We start from the raw sequence: 21696 nt of genomic DNA on the forward strand, positions 1-21696 counted from the left end.
ATTCGTTACCAAGGTGGAAGTTTAAGAACAGTCTTAGGGTGCGAAGTGGTCAACTCTCAAGTAATTCGCAGAAATAATGTTAAAGAAAACGCTACTGTTAACCTGTCTTTATACAGCATGCTATTCCTGTAGAGCTATGGAATACATAAACCTCCCGGGAAATGAACAATCGCTTGTGTTTTCACGAACTAAAACGGAAGACCCGACTATAAGACGCGCCCTTTTGTGAGGCTGTGGGTTCTTTCCAACCACCTCAGATTTTACATATGCATAGGAGTTTCAGTAAATGAGTAAATTAAAATTGTGCATTTGTCCCTCATGATTCGGCCGCTACTTCCGGAAATGGAACCAATAACCTCGTCCTCAGTAGCATATCCGATGTCGTGTTTAATGTTTGTAACAATTATTGTAGCGCAGAAAGATGACTTCGTTCCGCGACTTGTGCACTCAAGAAATAGCAACAGGGATCGGTAAACGATCTCGAGTGAACTGTACTGTTGAATATCAGAAGACGGGTGCTTTGTTCTTGGCGTACAGAGGAGTTTGCTTAATAGCAGTGTTGTGGACGCGCTACCTTCCAATGGCCAAATTCTCTTCTGAAAAAGTGTACCGAGGAATCGGGAAGTAAGAAGAACGAAACTACACGGAAGCCGTTTTCTTTTGTGAACAGGTCTTGTACGTGACTTCCGGGGTGCCTTATACTCTCCTGACTTTGCTGCTGATGCATGGAATGAGCATGCGCAACGCTGATGTAGGCATCCTGCGCCTGCTGTCGCCCAACTGGCAGAAGCTACTGGACTACAGGGTAAGCGCTCATCACGCCTCTTAGAGTTCGCCGCACTTATTTTGAACAGCATTTAATAGGCCTCTATTACCAAGAAGTTTTCTGAACCTCCTCGTTTAGAATAGTAACCCAGTAGCACGAAAGAAGTCTACTGTACACCCATTTGTAGTATTTAAATAGCGCTTATATTAATGAACGCCAAATGCTGCCAGTGCTTTCAGCCTCATAAAATAACTCATTATTCGCTTCAAACCTGCCGCAGGTGGCAGAGCGTAGAGGTAATCTGAAAACATCGGCAGCAGAATTTTATGTTTAAATATTCAACACAAATGCAATAACGTTTATGCAGAAAATATATGTCAACATAGTCAATATTACCTGGACGTCCATTTTCTGCTCATCCTACAATAGCCTCTTACTGGCAAGTAAGTGTAGCAGTAGAGAAAGGCGCACTTGCGAACGAAGGTAACAGACACGCAGAAGAGTGCACCAGGCGCCACTGACTACTTTCATGAGACGTGTAATGCGAGGCTTGGGAAAGAAAAGAACTGATGTAATGTGTCCTAAGCCAGCAGTTCATTGTAGCGCTTGGAGACCAGATATCCGCGCAACTATACGTAAACGTGTTCAGTGCAATACTCGCCTGTACTACAATTCATGTCCAACCTCACCTCCATAATGGTCGCCCATGTCTTCGTAAGCCGTATACATGTTCACGTTCAGCGTACACTGTGCACATGGCCTCGCTGGTGAGAGGAGGGAGATAGTTAACATTTTACAGAGGAGATTACAGAAATAGGGAGAATAAGGCGAGACGCTACCAGCCTTGCAACAAGAGAAGCCTCGATGGAATACGGGGTCTTATTTGAGCAACAGGTGAGAACACACCTCTGTAGTACCTTCAACCAACGTTTACTGTGCCGATCTGCAACACCTTTACTTTGAACGACGTTGAGGCCAAAGCCAAATAGTGTATGAGAAGGACACAAGGCGCTCCACATATTTTATTGTCAACATTAATTTGGCCGGAGGCCTGTCTTCTCGAATTTACAGCACGCAGTTAGGCTTGCTATATTGGCTGATATAATTAGCCATAGATCTTTCAGTCAGGTGAGGTGGCTTCATGTTCTTGCTTCATGTGCGTCCCTTGCGGGAAAGCTTTCCCCCTCCGAGATGAAACACATGTGGTCTTCGCGCCTAATGCTGTGCTTCTGGTTACGCTCGAAACAACACAAAGACCTTGCCTACTTCGAAGCAGTGTTTGATTCAGAAAGAAGAAACAGTCGTAAGAATGCCCAAAAGAATACATGATCGCTGGTTCTGCCCTCGTTTCCTATCTATTCAGCGGTAGTGTGTTCACTTTGATCCACTGACAGCACTAACTTGTGAGGAACCTCCGGTTTGTAAAGATTACCCCTGAAAAAAACTTTGTGGTGGTCCCGCAGGTGTGGTTCGAGGCCATGCAGTTGAGCCTGCTGAGTGCTGGAATATCCACGGGGGTCGCAATCAACATGGGCAGCTTCAACCAGTTCTCCGATGACAACTACTTGTGAGCGCGCACTGCTAATCCGTGTGGAGGGTATTCTGTTTATTTTTGTTTTTTGGTTTTTCACGAGGAGCTGCGCACAATGCACGTGTAATGTGTAAGATGCATTACAGTGTCCTTGCATTGCACAAGGCCATTTGCAAGACCGACGGAGACTTTTCACATGAACAGCCATAGAGTATGTCCTGGCGGACCTTGATATCGATAACAGTGGAAAGACTGCACAGGCGCTCTTTGGCATAGCGCACGCTAGCCGCTGGGTTTCATCGTCGAAAAGCCCTTTAATCGTTCTTCGTGAGACGTGTCAGCCTCTTCCGCAAACCTTTGCTTATGACAAACACTCTGAAAAGTGCCCTCTCATTTCCTGTGAGACTGAAACAACTTCGAAAGCAGCTGATGTTGTATTTAAGATACATCGTGCAAAATATATAATGCGGGCGCCTTCCACACGGTGCTAGATTTAATACTGTAGAAGCTTGGGCAAGTTGATGTGACATGGTTTTTCAGCAGCGCAAGGGATAAAGGACGCGACATGTGCTGTCACATAATAGAACAAAAATCACTCGAGAAATCATTGAAGCTCATGAAATCCATAAATTCAAAGATGAATGCGTAAGCGTTGCCTCAATAGCTCTGTCTGATAAAGAACTACGTTTCCTTGATGAGAATAGAAAAACGTGCGCAGCTGGTCTTGTGCCACTATAGACCTGTGCTCAGGAATTGTCATTTTCGTCAATCTGTTTTGTGTATCTGTCTTTTCATTTGAGATTGGTTGCCATTGTGTTTAGGTAGTGAAAATCACCTCAATAAACCAGTTGTAAGTTCAGCGCCGTGTCTGTGCACTTGTCACGTCCTTTGTCCCCTGCGCTGCTGAAAAACCTAGATTTAACTAATGGCGCCTCCAGCTATCCTGTTAGAAAAAGCACTATTTCGGTGCGAAGGAAACATCGGCCCCGATTTTTTGTAGAGAGAAGTTCCAGAAACGCATAGCGGAAAGAAAACGTCGCCTTCAAAAGCCTGCTGAAATGCGGTCTATATAGGCATCCCTGATTTCGTGACTTTAATAGACTCTATTCTGTGGGTTCCCATCAAAACACAGGAACCAATAGGGAGACTGAACACAATGCTGCATTTGTGTATCAATGGCTTAACGATATTTTATCCCTCTTTGTGCATGCATCAATAAATTTGTATCCAAACGACTCCCATTCCCTCTTGACAAACTTTCTTCAAATACTATTGTTCATAAAATGTGTCCTGTCAACATCTGCAGTGCTATTGCAAGGAAACAAAGAAGTAACGGCATGAAGAGGAAATTAAATTTTTCCGACCATAGGGCCTGTCACCAAGATGCTGCGTTATCGATGTTTCGCGCGACCCTCCCGCATAAAGTTGGCTGTATCTTAAAGAACAGTCTTCACTTATCCGCTATGGTTAACAATTTCTTGGGGCTACTGAGCCGTGTTTTTAAATACTACTGACCACATTACGTTAAGGTTGATCTTAAAGTGTGAAATATTTAAAACTTGATGCTTAACAGAAAATGTTTTGTAAAATGTTGAGGCCCCCTCAACCCCATTCTTAAAGAAGAACATGCGATTGCATTTCGAAGTCGGCCCATCCCTAAATATTCCAATGGACCCCCAAATTTCGTAAGTAGGCCCGCCTCAGAAAATGGATTAATGGGGATTAGTGGGTGGATAAAGGTGTGTTACTGTGCATTAGTCGGTCGATTGAAGTGCTTAATTAGGAATTAACTGGGATTTGAAGAGGGATGAGGATTAATGCTCTATGAATGTGGAAGACTCAGTCGGGTTGTACAATTTTACAAGATAATTTAATGGAAGGTACTCGAGCATTATGGTCCTCATTTTTTTTTTCAAATCTCACGACCCGTGCCGACCAATCAAGGAACTTTTTTACAGAGAAACCCGCTGGCTTTTGCAACGCGACAACCTAAAGGCTGACTAATTAATACCACCAACCACTGCCCCACTTTAAAGATCACGTCCTTACCACCCATCTATTTTAAGCACGCACGTTTGCTGTGGAGGCACTTAAAAGAGCCTCCTCTTCGGCCTTCCTTGCTTTTTATTCAGTCACTATGTCATGGCTTGGCTTTTAACCTAAAGGCTCTAGTGACGCTGTAAAAAAAAAAAATAAACGTGCGATTTCTTCCCACGTTCAGGGTGGTGATAGGTGTGGCTTTCGGTGAGCTGTTCTTCGGCCTGGCCGGTGCAGTCGGCGTCTTTTCCATTATCGGCTACCAGTCCAGGCGGCTGGGCCTTTTGATGGAGGATCTCGTGAGACCCGGTCAGTATTGCACGGTGCTTTAAAATTCTTGAAGTGAAGAAATGGTCACCCTTATAATTGTCACTCGCAGAGCAACATGGTGGGATAAAGGCTGCACTGATTTTGTGGCTGGTTGTTTATTTCGAAAAAAGAAGAGGTAGTACAGTCGGCTCAAGATAGCTGAAATTTGAAGCTGACTGAGAATGTGTTCGAATATCCTGGCGTTTGAAATCAAGATGGTCAAACCGGCTACTGTTAAAGGAAATCTTTACTAAATTTACGCTGTCTTCGTCCTCGTTTCTGTGTAAGAGAATGTTGTGCATGAATCGCCATGTAAAACTTGCCCATTTCCCGTTAATAATGCACAATATGTTTCATCCCCATTTTCATTTAGTTTCACCCAGACGGTGGCGTTTTCGTTCAAGACCAGTTGAGGCCGCGTGAGGCCTACAAAAAAGCGCGGTAAAACATCTGGTTGTTCCTTTGTTTTTACTCTCGATCCCCCTATTGAAACACTCCATATGAGCCGCTCATGTGGAGTTATGGGAATACGTGTCCATATGATATAGAATATTTAGAGATTGTATGTTCTCTGTATGTTCTCCATATGGTGTTTTAAACCTCTCCATATAATGTCTATAAAAGTTCTATATGGCGACCACGACGTCATATAGAGTCCGTAATTTCTTCCCAAATAGTTGATACTAGGTCCACACCTCCATATAGACTCCATGTTATCTATTTGGAAAAATATGGAGTTATCGGACTCCTCATATGAAAACTTCCAGTAGTATCCTGTGGAATGTGGTCTTGGAGAAGGATAATGTAGGATTAGTCACAGCCACTCTTCGTTTTTTGTGACCGAAACAAGAAAACCGGTGCAAAAGAATTGACAGACGATTGCGATAGTTGGTAATGGAAAATGTAAGCGCAGCACGTCACGTGTTTTAGATTTGCGATAGACTGAGGTAAACAATTTCAGAGCGCCAGTTGTCCATTCCTCTGCTCTCGCCCTGGCAGGTGCCGCTTCACTTTGCTAGTACCTGCCGCAGCCGGCAGATGGCGTGTTAGGCCGTCTACGACGCGGAATCCAGGAACGGTAGCCTTAGAGCTTCGCTCTAAAAACAAAAAAATCTTATAATTTGTTCACCGACCGAAGGTGCATTCCACCTGGTGGTCTTTCTTTACTAATGCCCTGTGCGTGATACTAAACAAATATCACGCGATCAAGATTTCGTATCCGTATTTGTTTCGTTCTCGTGATGTCGCGGGTCGTCAGGTCAAGTAAACTACATTTTCGTTTAAGGCAACTGTTATCGAGACTGTATAGTCAAACTATTAAAATTGGTACCCCTACCAATTAGTTAACGTAGTTAACCCCAATAATTAGTTAACGTAGTTAAACCGAGTGACATGCGAAAGCAGGTGTTATTTCTTGAATTGGAGGGGGTACTTCAGCTCCTCCTTAAGGGTGTGACGAGATATTTTTATTTACTTATTATTTATTTATACAAGTACCTACAGCACCATAAGGGCGATATTGCAGGGGGGGGGGACAATTGGCGGAAAATGAACATGTGACAAAAACTTAAATCAGCTAAGCACAGTAGGTAAAAACAAGAAACAAAATACCTAGCATCGATAAATCATCTCGACGGCAAACAAAAGGTCTTCATTGTACCGCGGTGCAAAAATCATAACCCAGAAATGGTAACGGTACACTATCGCCTGAAGCGTAATGCAAGCGAAAATATATGAAATAAACTGGATGATATTAATCTACTGGTTTATTGTCTATACCTGCAGAATTGGTCATTCTCTACTTAACTTTCATAGATGGCGGCGAGTCCTCATACCACAACCAGGGCAGTGGTGCAGCGGTTAAGAGATGCGCCACTGCGCCACTGTGCTGTTCCTATCACAGCCTCCGGCCGGGATTGTGCGATCCATTTTGCTCTTCTCGAGCAACCTCGCGCATCTGGCGCGACGCTCCTCTGAACTAACCCGAACTTACCGGAGCTCCTATACAAGCCTACTCGAGTAACTCTGCTAAGTTCGGATAGTAAGTCGGGTTGCTAGACAACAGCATAAGATCGTGCGTCCGGTGACAAGATTCTTGGTTGGTGTTGGTATAAGTGATATTCTGCTATTAGTGCCCTCGCACTAATATCATAAGTGGTCATAAGGTTGACGTGCGAACGCATGGAGATGTTTGTACTTGTTTGCGATTTAATGGTCAGCAGTTACTGGCTTCGTATGCCTTCACACCAATGTCGACGTTTTATCTTTGACATCCCTCTCAGTGTTACTCGATCGCTAATTTTTTTCCTTGAAGTACAATGCTTTGCGTGAAGGTAACCTGTGCCTGGCTCTGTTTCGTATGCATCAATAAGCCATTTCTGCTGCGTTGCGAGTTTAAACCTTCCGCATATGGATAGCGACTGCTATTATGTCTTTCTTTGAGTTGCTTAGAGTGCAACAGCTCTTTGTCGGCAACACTAACACATTCCCGAAACAAAGCCCCTTGGGCTCTCCTTCTCTGATTCCTCTTATTCCTCTTTGTGTCCTCGTGCTTTTCTGTCCCAATCAGGGCTTGGACTTTACTATCTGTCCTTCACTGGGGCCATCGGCGACGTGGAATACGCGAACGTCTCGAGTGCAGCGCTGTTCACGGCGCTTCTTCTCTGCACATTGAATTCGAACGTGAGTAAGATACCCAGCCCTCTTGAACATTGCTCTTTAAGAGCCACCCTGCTTGCCTAAGTAGATTCGTACTGTACGCAAGTCGGAACGTGCCGTCTTTGCCAGGAGTAACCAGGCAACTGGGTATGCTTGTTAGCCTTACAGTACAGCCCTAACGTCACCCCTAAGGACAAAAAAGTCTCGAAAGGTGAGGGCAGTTCATATCTTTATCTTGGAGAGATTTAGATCTCAAGCGGTGACATAAGTGCTCTACTGCACGGCTAAGAAACAAGCCTCGTTTCTTGGCAGCTTTGGCAGAGACGGTAAGTCAGTACATACGCAAGTTGTAACTATCACACTCAAATAGCAACTACGTAATCGCAGTGTGCGCTGCTGTAGGACTGAACATTTGTTTCCACCAGGCTGTTCTTATCATGCGCCCAATTAGGCCATTGAGTTGTGTCCATAAGGTCTGTGCCCTCTTGTGTTGATTTTGTTGAGCCTTGCACCAGAATATTTGCCCCAAATGTTCTGCGTACGTTCATAGTAACCCGCCGCAGTGGTTGAGTGCTTAAGACGTTCAGCTGCAGAGCCACAGGTCGCGGGATTCGCGATCACTGCCCCGGCACCCGCGTTTCACTCGCGATGCAGGCGAAGTGCAAAACCGCCCATGTGCTACGCAATGCCAACGCATCTTTAAGAACCCAAGATGGTCGCAATTAATCCACACCTTTCCTCCATGGCATCGCTCAAACCCATGTGCAGCTTATGGACATAAATTCCCATTCACCCCACCACACCACACACCCCGCATTGCACACTGCAAACCACACACCACACACCACACATCGCGCGTCACACGCCCGTGTTTTGCCATGCCGTGCCGTGCCGTACCATACCATACCTTACCACACTACAACATACCGTACCGCACCGCAGCGTGCCGTACCATACCATGCCATACCATGTCATACCATGCCATACCGCACCATACCATGCCATACCATACCATACCATACCATACCATACCATACCATACCATACCATCTAGGAAGCGAACCTGTAACTTGTGAATGCTCTCTGAGATCTCCAAGTTGTTCGGGAAAGGAAATGGGGCAGTATTTGTCTCACATCTAGGCGGACACCTGAACCGCGCCGTAAGGGAGGGGATCAAGGAGGGACTGAGAGAAGAAAGGAAGAAAGGGGTGCCGTAGTAGAGGGCCTCGGAGTGATTTCGACCACCTAGGTATCTTTAACGTGCACTGACATCGCACAGCACACGGGTGCTTTTGCGTTTCGCCTCCATCCAAACGCGGCCGCCGCGTTCGGGTTCGAACCCGTGTACTCCGGATCGGTAGCCGAGCGCCCTAACCACTGAGCCACCGCGGCGGGTCTCGAAGCTGTCCCCTTTCAAGCGCCTAAGGTATAGTGTGAAGATAGATACTATACTCGCGTCATCGATGACTGCGTGACGGAACTTGCAGGCAATCTTGACACACGCAAAGAACCTTGCAATATTCTAGTTGTCTGCAGGGATAGCACGTGTCCAATGCTTTCTCGCCTCTGTTTGGCACCGCAGTACCTGCTGCTAGAGTCCGTGCTGACGCCGCTGAATGATGAGTTTCCCTGGCTTCGCGGCCAGAGGCCCCGGGTAGCGTTCATCGTCTGCTTGACTGCTTTCGTCGCCTCCATGCCAATGGCCACGCAGGCAAGAACCGGTCACCTGTATGTATACGACGTTAAAGAGCTGCATTAGTGCCCAGGAGGGCAGAGACTGAGAGCTAAAGGCTGCTGCTACTGGCGGTGAAGCAGCTGCTGCAATTTTAATTGGCTACGTTTCGCAATGGCTCATCATGCCCGACTTGATTAGGGGGAGGGGTAGTATTCTGCACTACACTGGCGCTATTGAATGTGTTTCACTTTGGCTTGTAATGGTGCGTGTGTTACCTAAAGAGTATGCGAGATCGGTGCATTTTTACACAAGATGAGGGATCATTATGGGCACAGTTACGAACTTGACACATTAAATCCTCGATTAATAAAATACAGCGAGGCTAAAAAAAACTACAATTTTATACTCTCTACGAAATAGACTGACAACACTTGATGTGGCCTCGAAACAAATTGCGGTCAGCCCACAGCTGAGGCAGGCACGCGAACCATCACACTCTTTGGGTGATTCTGAGTTATGTAATGGTTCCCCCTCGCGAGCCTCGTGCAGAACCTTTTTACATAATTATGTTATCTGGCTACAACTTTGATAAACCAGGTTTTTCGTGAGCTCTAGCAAAATTAGTGGTCGCAAACGAACAAATATTTTCTTGACGTGTGGGTCATCGTTCGTGGCATAAATCACTCCATCCAAAATTGCTTTAGTTTCATTGCACGAAAGTGAGACATCAGTCTTAATTTTTCGTGGCCCGGGAGTAGTACTCGCGCATGAATGTTTTCGGTGTGTTTAGCGTTAATATTATGGTAACATTTCTACAGGAATGACAGAAGATGAAAGAGAAAGCTACTACAATAAGGCAACATCCTGCGCGCAAGCTGCCCCGCATTACATGGTGACTTTGCATCTTTGTTAACTTGTTTTCCCTTCATTTATATGCAGAGCGGAATGTACGTGGCGTTCCTGCTGGACTCCTACGTGTTGGGAACGCTGGTACCCATAGTCGCCTTCGTCGAAGTCGCATTTGTTGTGGGATTTTACGGTACGCACAAGTATTCAGTACCCGCGATGAACGTGCTTTGCAACATTTCCCACTTCGTCTTCAGTCTGAACAAACTTGCAAGTATACCTAATTCTCATTTTAGTTAGCATCACTACAACTAATATAATTTCATCATCACTACAACTAATTGTGCATATTTCTGTTCAGGAATAAACAGTTTTTAACAGTTTAGACGTTTTGTGCGTGTTGCTGTCGGGGCTATTTATTACAGCCAAGATCAATATCCACTTTACTGAGCCCTCAGTTTCACCAACATTTTTTTTAGGTTTCCTGGAAAAGTACGGTGTGCTACACGCACTAACGGCTACAAAGAAGCAATTCCCCCCCCCCCCCCCCCCCCTCCTCCTCTTAAAAAATAGATCGCTCTCGAGCAGAAACAAATCAGAGAAGAGTGGGGTTTATGGGTGATTCGAAACATGTTTGTGTACCGGTTATCAGATATAAGGTTTGGGTTCAGTCCAGCATTTTGGCAAAGTCCCAGACGGAATCTTGGAATTGTTTTGTGTAACAAAGACAGGTTTTTGTGAAAGTGCATACCAATTGGAAGCCTTATTTTTCATTTTTTGCAGTATATCTTTATAGGCTTTGCATGTATATTATTGGTTTCTCTATGTAATTTATTCTTTATTATCACCACTGTCTGTGCGTTCACGTGCCAACGAGATTTTGTGATTCCTTTTTTTTTCCAACTGAAAATGCACGTGATATCTACCGTTAGGGGTCGCATCTGTCTTCTTTTTCGTCACTTGCCTTTCATAAGCACCACAAAGAAAGCGTTTTCAGTGTGCTGCTTTTGCCTCCACATTGAAAAGATGCGAACATAAATATGCAATCTCCTGCTTTAAGAAAAATATCTATTGTGTACGCTCTTTTACCTTTCTTTTCCTTTCGTAGGTGTGACAAGACTGGGGCTGGACTTCAAGTTCGCAACACACCAGCGGCTGAACCCGTACATTCAACTGTGCCTCCGGGTCGTGGCGCCTTGCGCACTTAGCGTGCGTTCACCATCTCTTGCCTTTCTCCTCGAAAAAAGTCTAGTAGAAAATGTGCATGGCGCATAACTTTCACATGCCTGCTTGTCATCTGTTCGCGCTAACGCCTTTATTTTGCTCAGACTGAATTGCCTTCTTTTTATGTTGGTCACTGCTGCGCTGTTAGTAGTCTTTACAGAACGAATCGGCATCCCAGCCGATCAGATCGCGACGTTACAAGTGAAAATCACGGACAAAAAACATTGCCTTCAGAACCTTCTTGCCACAAAAGGTGATAGCTAGCCACATGCACACCTTTGGCCAATAAGTAATCTTCCTTTTCAATCATAATGAAGTTTCTTAATGGGTTTTCACAACGTACAGAGTCGGTCAAAAGTTCCCAGGCCAAAGGGTCTGCTTTCGAGCGCTAGGGTCGGGCAGTTCCGACACCCCCGAAGCACAAAGCCTATATGGAGGATAGAGGAAGTATCATTGTCACCTCTGAGAAACTTGATGCCTTTATTCCTGCAATAAGTGGCAGAATGTGCCGCTGAAAAGCAGAACCTGTGACCTGGGAACTTTTGACCAACCCTGTACGTGTGTCACTGACTGGCGCTTATTGAAGAATTGAAAATTGGTTGTTAGGGAAAGAAAATGGCGCAATGATCTGTGTCATATCTCTGCGGACACCTGAACCCTTATGCCATCGCTAGATTCAGAAATTATTTTTGAGGAAAGGAAACCAGCATTAACTGTCACTTCTCTATACACCCTCAACCGCACCGCGCATGCCCAGAAATCTGGGACGTCGGCAGTTTGCTCTAGCTTTCCGGCGCTTGCATATGATGGCATCGCATTTCAGTAGACGTTAAAGATCCCCAGGTGGTCGAAGTTATTCCGGAGCCATCCACTACGGCACCTCTTTCTTCCTTCCTTCTTTCACTCCTTCCTTTATCCCTTCCCTTACGGCGCGGTTCAGGTGTCCAACGATATATACAACAAAGCTTAATTAAAGCTTAATATACTACAAAGCTTTAATTCGTCCACTTTTGGAGTATGGGTCAATAATCTGGAATCCTCATAAACAGTCCGATATCAGTAAGCTGGAATCCGTCCAAAGGAAAGCAGTACGGTTTCTTTGCCGACGGTATGACAGAACTTTTTCACCTTCATCCACTCTTCCTGCCATAGGCCTTTCCCTCCTTTGTACCCGCCGCGACAATGAGTGTTTAAATTATTTTCATGGTATTGTTAATTCATCCCTCTTTGCTTCACTGTCTGAGTATTTGCATTTTTCAGCATCTTCATCTACAAGGAGCTACCACCCATTGAATGTAACACCCATTCACGCGCGCACTGATGTGTTCAAATTTAGTTTTTTTCCTCGTGTTATCGAACGATGGAATTCTTTACCCGGTGATATACGCTCCCTGGAACCAAACCTATTTTTCAATGTTGTTTCAAATCTGTGATTAGTCTGTTGCACTTCTGTTCTGTATTTTAATGGTGTTCACTTCTGAATATGTTGTCCCTCTCTGCCTTTTTTTTTCTCTCCTCTTCCTCCCACTCCATCGGGGCTGCAGTATATGTAAATAAATAAATAAATAAATATGAGAGACAGATACTGCGCCATTTCCTTTCCCCAAAAACAAATTATTATTATTATTTTAATGTACTAGCTAATCTTAAGAGGGTCTTGAAGGCAAACACTGTCTGGCAGCGTTGGCGTCTGTGTGAAGTCTCCAGCTGGAAACCATGGCCCGACCAGCCCACTTCTGCGCGTGCGCAGCTGACGCTCTTGTTGGACGCTTTGGGCAACCAGCCGGATCTCTACTTCGAGAGCTACCGGTACCCGGCAGTGAGCAAGCTCATCGGCTGGTGCTTCGCTGCGTTCGGCCTGCTCCAGATACCGCTGTTTGCCTACGCCGAGCTGTACGGCGCGGAATTTGTGAGCCCCATCTTCCCTCTCTCTCAGCGCGCACCGTTTCTCTAATACTCTCCAAAACAGCGTGGCTATGCAAACGCTGTCGCTGTCTACAGATCGACACAAAGTTCAGCCGGGAGGCTATTCTGGTCTGAGAAATGCTGACTCCTAGTGCGGTGCCTGATCCTAGTGAGTGAACTTGGCGAATGTCGATACACTTGCGCTTCTCACGCGCCGTACCGGTTCTCGAACATCGCGGTGGGTCAAACCCAGTTTCGTGCCTCCACCTGCAGTGCATAGTGTATGCATAGTGTATTATTTTCTCCCGTTAGTACTATTTATACTGTAGCAAACAATGCAGGCTTCACGCATAAGGCTATCGCACAATCGCCGTTGCAAAATGCGCCCGAAAAGTTTAGACGATAAAAACAACAGCACAAACAACTCACGCCTATTCGTAATGCAACAGAGATAGGCGTGTCTAGTAGTGTTACATAAGTGAGAAGTAATGTTTAATGTAACAGCTGCTCAATCACCACTGCAGCTATTGTTCAAAACGTGTTCAGGTGAGACACTCTTAGCTTCTTGTATGCTGTTCTTGGTATTTACTACAGAAATGAGAAAACGCTTTCATACGCCTTCCCGGGCACTATATTCAGGTTTCTGCGACTTTTGTATTCATATTCTATGAGCCTGCAGCAATTATTCTGCCATTGTTGCTATAACGACTGTTGGTATGACGAGGTTCTGCTTCCCTAATAAGAACAGCTCATAAGTCTCACTCTTCTTTGCAAAATGACCCAGAAGATTCGCATTTAAAATACGTTACTGCTTAGTCCTGGAAATAAACTTTCAGATTCACTCGCCAATTCATGGGTGCAACTGCTCCAGGAATACATTACGCTCATTCTTAAGTTACACGTACGGTGTCGCCGCCACACGGCCGCCTCTGGTACCACCCGAGAGGTGATATTGGCGCACGGCGTCTGATTTGGTCTGGTGCTTCCTGCTGCAGCTACGGTTAGTCAATTTAGTCGCACTGTGCATTTGGCGGAGAATTGGCTGCTCTTTGCACATTGCCACTCGGCAGCACACAGTTTGGACAAAAAAAAACAAAAACAACAGCCGCATTTTCTATCCATTGCAAGATTCCAACTGCCCTGCAAAAGGCGAGATGAACCAGCACGCTTTCTCTCTCCGTTTTAAGCTCAAGAAGAAATGAGTGAGCAAAAGTGGCCTCAGTACCGAGATTTGTTTCCTCGGCCAGGGTGTCCGATATGCAAACACGAGGACATTGAAGCCGACATTCATCACTTACTGTGGGACTGCCCAGCTCTTAAGCCTACAAGGATCCGCCACCCGAACGTAGCGGGTCTTTCACCAAGCAACCCTGCTTCATACATTGCCTGCACGCAGGGACCGTACCATCGTTCTCTACTGGACTTCATCAAATCAGCTAGCCTTTTTCCATTCATTTAATCACTGGCACATATTTCATCACACCTTCACCCATTATTGATGCCCTGCGGCAATAAATTTCGCTTAAAAAATATGGTGATTTGCAGTGTGCATTTTAGCCCTGGTGTTTTCAACTACAGCATTACCTGTGAGCAATTATTTTGACTGTAGTAACGTCCTGTTGAAACCTGGACGGAAACATTTTCAGCAAGAAAACTTGACCGTACAGGTACTTTTTCAAGGAAGAACATCCTCCAGGATTAAATGTTTGAAACTCTTGCAGTCAGTAGTTGCCGGATGTGGACTAAATTCCGAGTGTGGACAGCCCTTTAAGGAAACATGCAGGTGGCGCCGTGGGCGATACCAACATTTACAATCACTTGTGCCCCTGTAGCAGTAATTTTCAAGCTGCAGCGCCATTTTGTTTCACAAGCGATAGCTGGTAAACAGTGCTTCCGCTGGGACTTGTCCCGATTTCTGTCAGTCAAGATCGCTGCCCATCGGTGGTAGCCTTTAGATAAAATTGGAGCTGAACCGCTCAATGCAGACTGTGTTGCCGTTTTTATACCCACATGTGCTTCGTTTTTGTGCCCAGGCGTATGTGTTGAAGTAAGGTACAAAACGGGGCCAATGGCTGTTAGCCCGCCGTATACACGTACTACGTGCGTGAATACCCATTCTGGAACATCTTGAAATGCTTTAGTTTGCGAGCACTGGAGGATAGGACGGCTGTTAAAAAATTTCTCGGTATCTCTGTTCGCCCTCTGGAGATCCATGTAAAAAAAAAAGCAGACCATATCTAATGTTTTTCTGCTCCGGTCTTCGTATGTGCGCTGTTTGCCTTTCAGGAATCCTTTAACTCGGATCGCGAAACGAATCAGTCACGTCAGCGCTCATTTACTACAATCCTGCACTGTCCGTTATGGCTAGTTTTCCGAACCACAATTTTTACCGGCTGCTCGTCGTGAAAACACCGTGGCAGACTTGTTCATGCTCGCACGCCAAAGGCCGTGGCCTAGCTGCAGTAATTTTTGCCTCTCTAAATTTGTTTCGCACAGGTGTCGAGTGTATTCACACGGTCATTGTTCTCGCGATTAGAGACACCTGGATAGGCGTCGCACCTATTGCACTACGCTGCCAGAAGCCGAATGTTTTTCCCACCATATCTGTCATATATGTGTAGAGCGGTTTTCATTTCAGCTGTGATGTCTGCACTGAGGGCTTTTGTCATCAGAGACGATAATAAACATATTCACACCACAACATACCATAGAACAATGCAAAGATTCCTTGCTTTTAGCAACGCGGTATACTCTCATCTCATTTGCACCGACAGGGACACCCATGGTAGGGCAACCAAATGGATCCCTCATTTTAATGCAACATTAGGTGGCGCAGCACAGCAATGTATTCCGCGACAACTTTCCCTGGCAATGGAGCGGAATCTACGCAGCCGAAACACGCGTTATCTAATAATGCAGCGGAACATAATCCACGCTCGCATTAAAGTTTTCACTTAGGACATCTTATCTTTCAAACATTCGTTTGTTTAAAGCAAATTCCTAACACAATTCTGGAAAATTTCTGTGATAAATTGCCGAAGAAAAAAAGATTTTCTTGATTACAACTAATTTTCTTGGCGCTACTTGTTACGAGAAGCTTCCATAGGTGGCGCCAGGTCCGCTATTGACGGAAGGAACGTATCGTACACAGGGCAACACGCCAGGTGGTCAGGCGCACCGTAGTTCGGCCGACCTGTTTGGCAGGTTGACAGAGTTACGGGCGTTCCGCCCTGTATCCTTCCCTTCACTGCCAAGAAAATCTGTCGCCAAGTATACGCTAGCGTGGCTCCCAGATTACAGCCAACTAAAGGTTAAGAGTATCGGAAAAAGAGAAAGCTGCAACGTGAAGCCTAAAGTTCGGCTGCGGGCGGGTTCACTAGCATAGATTTAATGGCGCCTTTGTGCTCTTCCCGAACTGCGCAAAGCGTAATATGAAATTTTCAAATTCTTAGTGTGGTGCGACGTTTAGGGCGAGCGTTTATTTCATGTTCAATCCCTTGAGTTGTTTGCCAGGTACAGCCTCGCTCGCAAGTCTTCAGCTCACATGAATAGCGTTTCAGCAGCGTTGCAGATGCTTATGCCATGCCGGATAGTTCAGAACATCTTTAAAAATGTGGACCCAGGTTTTTCTCGTTATTTGGAGCTGGAAGGCTTTGCGTGAGCACTCCAGTACACGGCTGAAAGCAAACTAAAACATTTGACCTGAAGAGTTTCCACCGAAGCTGTATTTCGCCAGGCCAACGTCAGCAGCTTTCATTAACGAGCGTCTCCTGCTCTCTGTTCGTGCTCTCGTACGCAGAAATTCGCCGAAGTCTGTCATCCGAAACCGATATGGGGCCCAGACGATCCCGAAAAATTCGTAAAGTACCTGAACATTCTCGAGAAACACGGCATCAACTCTCCAGCTCAGTTGTCCCCACTCAACGCAGCGGCCAAGGTGAGCACGACGGATTTATTTTGACTCCATAGCATAACATTCACTATTCCCCATTAGCTCCCGCCTGCCAGCCTCCTTCATCCGAAAGTAGTAACGCTTTGTGTCGTAAGTCCGAAGGACAGAGCGATAGCTCGAGGGTCGAGTTCTAAGCAGCTACTTTTGCTTGTGCACGACCAACCTACAACCACATGGCTAGCAGTGATTACAGTCGTATTTGTACCCACATTTTAACACATGGTACAAAGAAGACAGGAACAAGTATCCAGGGGGAGCCTCAGTACACTTGCCAGCATTTCGACATTCGCACAGGTCCTCGTGTTAAAACGTTCGCTAGCGGACAAACACTCCCCAAAAGGCTCCTTGTTCGCTATCTTAAATAGCTATTTGATTGACCCGTCCGTGAATTTTAAACGGCGCCGTACGGGATCGTATAGAATGGTAGCGCATAGTATGGTTGGCATGGCAGGGTGTTATGCTGCCTGCTGTGGTACGGTATGATATGATGTGCGTTATTTGGCACGTGATGTTTAGCGCCTCGAACCTACGCGTAGGCAATGAGGCCGCTGTAGTGGAGGCATCTGAATGAATGTCGGTCACCTGGTGTTGTTAGTGCATAGAAAGCTGCAAAAATAGAAAAAGAAATGCATAATACGCATCTAACCATTGATTCCTTTAAATATGCGTGGCAAGCAAAATTTGGCCTCTTGCATGTAGCTTTCCTCCGGTCGTTTCATGGTAGCGAAGCATTTTCAGCTTGGTAGCAAAACAACAGCAGCAGGCGTTTCAGTGTGCAAACAGACACTTGAGTGGATGCTCCTATCCAAATTTGAGCTTACTGTACACCAATAACCTCGCAAGCACACAGGTATATTTGCATACACTCTCCTAACGCCATAACAGCTGATTAACGGCGTCGTCTCTCTGATTTTTTTAAAATTTACAAAACGAATTTGTATTACTTCATTAATGTTTCGTGCCAAACCTATGCAGATTCTATGAGGGATGTTTCGCACAAATTGCTGGGAAAATCTTGGGCCACGATGGATTACCCAACGAGTACTGAACCGTACGGTGGTAGGTTCCTGAAGTTGAACTCAAGAACTCCTGCTTAGCAGCAGACCGCAGTATAGACACTCGACCAGCTCTTTAAGGGAAAAGAAGGGCAACAATGAGATGGCTGCTCCATTTACACTGAAGTTTGAGCTATAACGGCTCATTGGCAGTGTACCGCTTACTGTCGGCAAGGCACTGATATAGCAGTTAACGGTCACAGGGTGGCTCGAGACACAACAGTTAAAGCAGGGCCTCCGCCGATGGCTGGGGCCTACGAGTTAATCAGCATTACCTAGGCGCAATAAAGTCGACACCGTCCATTCGAGGTTCGTAAAACGACCTTATCCCACTGCGGGAAAGCCGGCCAGTTCAAATATCTTGCTTTGATTGCAAAGTGTTCGGCCCGGAAATGCAGATTCAGAAATAATAACACATCACTGATTTGCCACCTTCTGCGCGAAAAATACATTTTTTACTGCCGCAATGAATTCATTGGAAAGAAATGTTTCATAAATCACGTGCGCAAAATATCAATAAATCATAAAGGTTTGCCTAGAGAATATCTTATGCTTTATTCGGACAATTACTAACCAAACTAAAGCCATTTTCTTGCCATCAGACATGCATTTAATGGCTCAACTACCACGGTGCATTTTTCCTCCTGTAAGCAATTTCGAATAAGTATGCCTGTGGCCCCATGGATCAACTCGCTGTGTCGCGGACTGTGCTTTACGGCGTGTAGACAGCCAGCACCAAAAATGGATAAATCTGGCTGCAGCACAAGGTGTCTCCGTGGTTTACACGATAGTGAGGCAGAAGCTCACGATCGCTATATCGTTCACCTGTTAGAGATTAATTCTGGTTTATTGAGGTATTGATGGTTATGGAAATGCCGTTACTTCAGAAAAAAACTAGTCCCTGCACCCCGTTGCCTTTTACGGTTTAGAGTGGAAAGGATGAAAGATGCTGGGCAATCCGAACGCAGACGGGAGTATGTTGTTGCCCCTTTTGCAACCGCCCTGTCTCGTTACACCAGGGAATGCCGGAACTTTTAAATGGTTCGGGGAGTGAACATTTAGGTGAGAGGACACTTTCCCGAGGGCGCCACGCTGTGAACAGCGCAAAGGCACTGCGAGTGCTTTACAGACTGCAAACCGCGAGGCGTCGATGCAATTTGAGCGCTAGTGGATCATGAGCTCTGATTATCAACATAATGACCACGCATTAAATTGTGCACTTTATTTGGCCTCGACATTATAGCCAGCTTCAAAAGGCTAGCGAGATGACCAGGTGCAAGCCAGCGCCATTTATCAGGAGGCATGTCGAGCTCTGTAATTTTCTTTATCACACGACTGAGCACAGTAACCACAGACAAGTCTTCTCTCAAAAGAGACATTGGCCCAGATAAAACCAAGTGCCAACTCAGTTTTGTCTTCTCCTAATTTACACTTCACAGATGAGCGTAGCCGGAGGCACGGCAGCCACCACGGGCGCAGGAGACACAGCCGCAGGAGCCTCGCCGAAGCCAGCTGCCGCCAACGGGGCTCATGAAGCGGTGCTTACGGCAGGAGCGCCAACCGTCGGAGCCACTGCTGTAGAGTCACAACCAGTCAATGAAGACGTCATACGGCGCTTGTCCTCCACGCTCGGCCGCACGCCCAACGAGCTGAGGCGCATGGAAGCGGTCCTGAACCGACGAATGTCGACAGTGCCGGTCACTGAGCAAGGAATGGCGGCGGCAGCCTCCGTCCCACGGGAAGCAGCAAAACTCGAGAAAGAAGCGTCAACTAAGAAGGTTTCGCCACCATCAACACCGCCTAAACTCGAAATAGAGCACCTCCCACCGGAGGGCTACGAAGTTCCCGTGATGGGAAATTTCGGTCCTGCCTGGATGCCCGTCAACGCCCTGACATCACCGGCGAGTTACACGCAAGGGGCACAAGGCCCGATGCCGGCATGGGGACCTACGCAGGCCCTGCCTGCAGAATTCGCCGGCCTCGAAGGGCAATTTGCGTCGGCAGCAGGTGCAAATCAGCCTTATGCTCCCCAGATTTCTGTGGCTCCAGCAGGAAAGCCTTCTGTAGTCGTTGGCCAACCTATGTTGCCTGCAGGCATGCTCCCTGTAGGTCTTCCACAACAAGCGTCAGCGTCGCTGCCACCTACAGGCGCTGTTCCTCTGCCTGGCCATCGTGACGACACCGGTACCATGTCACCCCTTAAAAGCGCACTGCGCAGTAATGAGCGTCCCATCAGCAGGGGGCACATCGTCATAAACGCGCCAGCTGCTCCGACAGGGCCAGTGGGCAGTGGCACTTTCGGCGATTTTGCCCGCCGTCAGAGCACTATACAAGGTCCACCCGTGGTGTCGTACAGCGAGTTTCTGCGCCGACCAAGCGTCAAGCTCACACTGCTTGAGCCCATCGACAGCGCTGGGCCTGAACAGGAACAACAAGTGCAGGAGCAGGTAAAACGCGCCATCACTGACTTTCGGCGCAAATCAGTGGCTGCTATGAGGAGAATGAGCGCGGCGCCGCCGCAGTTTGGCGGTGGCCCCCTCCCACCTCCCGGAGCCATGGGTGTAGTGCCAGTCTTGCCGAGGCAGTCGATCAGCGGGCCCGGTTTTCAACCGGACCTTATATCGTCTCGAAAGTCAATCAGCGTGGGTGCCCTCTCACCCCCTGGAGCCATAGGTGTAGTGCCAGTCTTGCCGAGGCTGTCTACCAGCGGGCCCGGTTTTCAACCGGACCTTATATCGGCACGAAAGTCAATCAGCGCGGGAAGCCTTCCACCGTACATTGTAGCTCCCCGACGGTCCAGTAGTGCAGCGGGCTTCAATGCGAACCTGGCCGCAGCACGGCGCTCCATTAGCGGGGGCCCTGTCCCTTTGATTTTGTCAGCTCCGCCTGGTGCCAGCACCGGTCTCAGCTTTTCTCCAAACATGGCAGCACCACGACGTTCCATTAGTGCGGACTCTTTTCTTCCCAATTTGGCAGTCGCGCGACGTTCCATTAGCGCAGGAAGCTTCCCTCCAGGCGTTCTCGGGCCCCGGGATTCATTAAGTGTGGGAGGCATGCCTCCAGGAGTCCTTGGCCCGCGCCGTTCCCTCAGCGCTGGCCCTGACTTTCGGCCGCGTCAATCAATAGGCGGCGGATATAATCCGTACCTGTTAGCGCCGCGACGTTCTATCAGCGCCGGACCCTTCCTTGGTCCCGACGCTCTAAGGCGCTCCAGCAGCAGGGGTGACCGAGACACGTCTCCTGATTCTTCTCGCGTCACGACAGCAGGGAAGGCATCTGCTGATAAAGACACCGCAGATGACGACGATAGTGACGATGACGACGAGGATGATGATGATGACGACGACAGCTCTTCTGGTAGCACGTCGTCCGCGGCATCTGCACCTGCTCGGTCAACATAAAAAGATCCGTCCGCTACACTGATGACGTAGTTTAAATACCCGCATAATGTACCATAGCCAGAGCTCTCACTTATAGAGAAGGACACGTTATTTTTGTCGCATGTTTTATACTTAGGCATTTTTCTATTCCGTGTTGGTTTTGTTATGCAGCACGACCCACCATTTCGTCGTGCGCTGCACTTGTTCATCACCTCTTGCTTGAACTGTGTTTGTTCTTCGTGGAATTTGTTTAGAGTGTCGCGAAGCTCGTTGATGTGACTACCGTTTCACGGTGCTGGCCCCTGGTGTTCAGGGTGACTATTATTGAGCGAGAAAGATTTCCAGTGTTAGCTTTGTT

General features: G+C 46.9%; 1 protein-coding gene across 1 annotated transcript; it reads left to right on the forward strand.

Annotated features, from left to right (window-relative positions):
• Positions 1-725: 725 nt before the first annotated feature.
• On the forward strand, positions 726-21428 carry LOC144108225 (uncharacterized). The gene is made up of 10 exons (XM_077641504.1): positions 726-805; positions 2230-2333; positions 4519-4643; positions 7213-7325; positions 8884-9012; positions 9916-10015; positions 10931-11031; positions 12797-12955; positions 16751-16888; positions 19398-21428. Exons 1-10 carry the CDS (start codon positions 731-733, stop codon positions 21357-21359), a joined length of 3006 nt encoding a protein of 1001 aa, XP_077497630.1. The 5' UTR covers positions 726-730; the 3' UTR covers positions 21360-21428.
• Positions 21429-21696: the final 268 nt, after the last annotated feature.

This window comes from Amblyomma americanum, chromosome 10, assembly GCF_052857255.1.
Source record: "Amblyomma americanum isolate KBUSLIRL-KWMA chromosome 10, ASM5285725v1, whole genome shotgun sequence".
Lineage (NCBI taxonomy): Eukaryota > Metazoa > Arthropoda > Arachnida > Ixodida > Ixodidae > Amblyomma > Amblyomma americanum.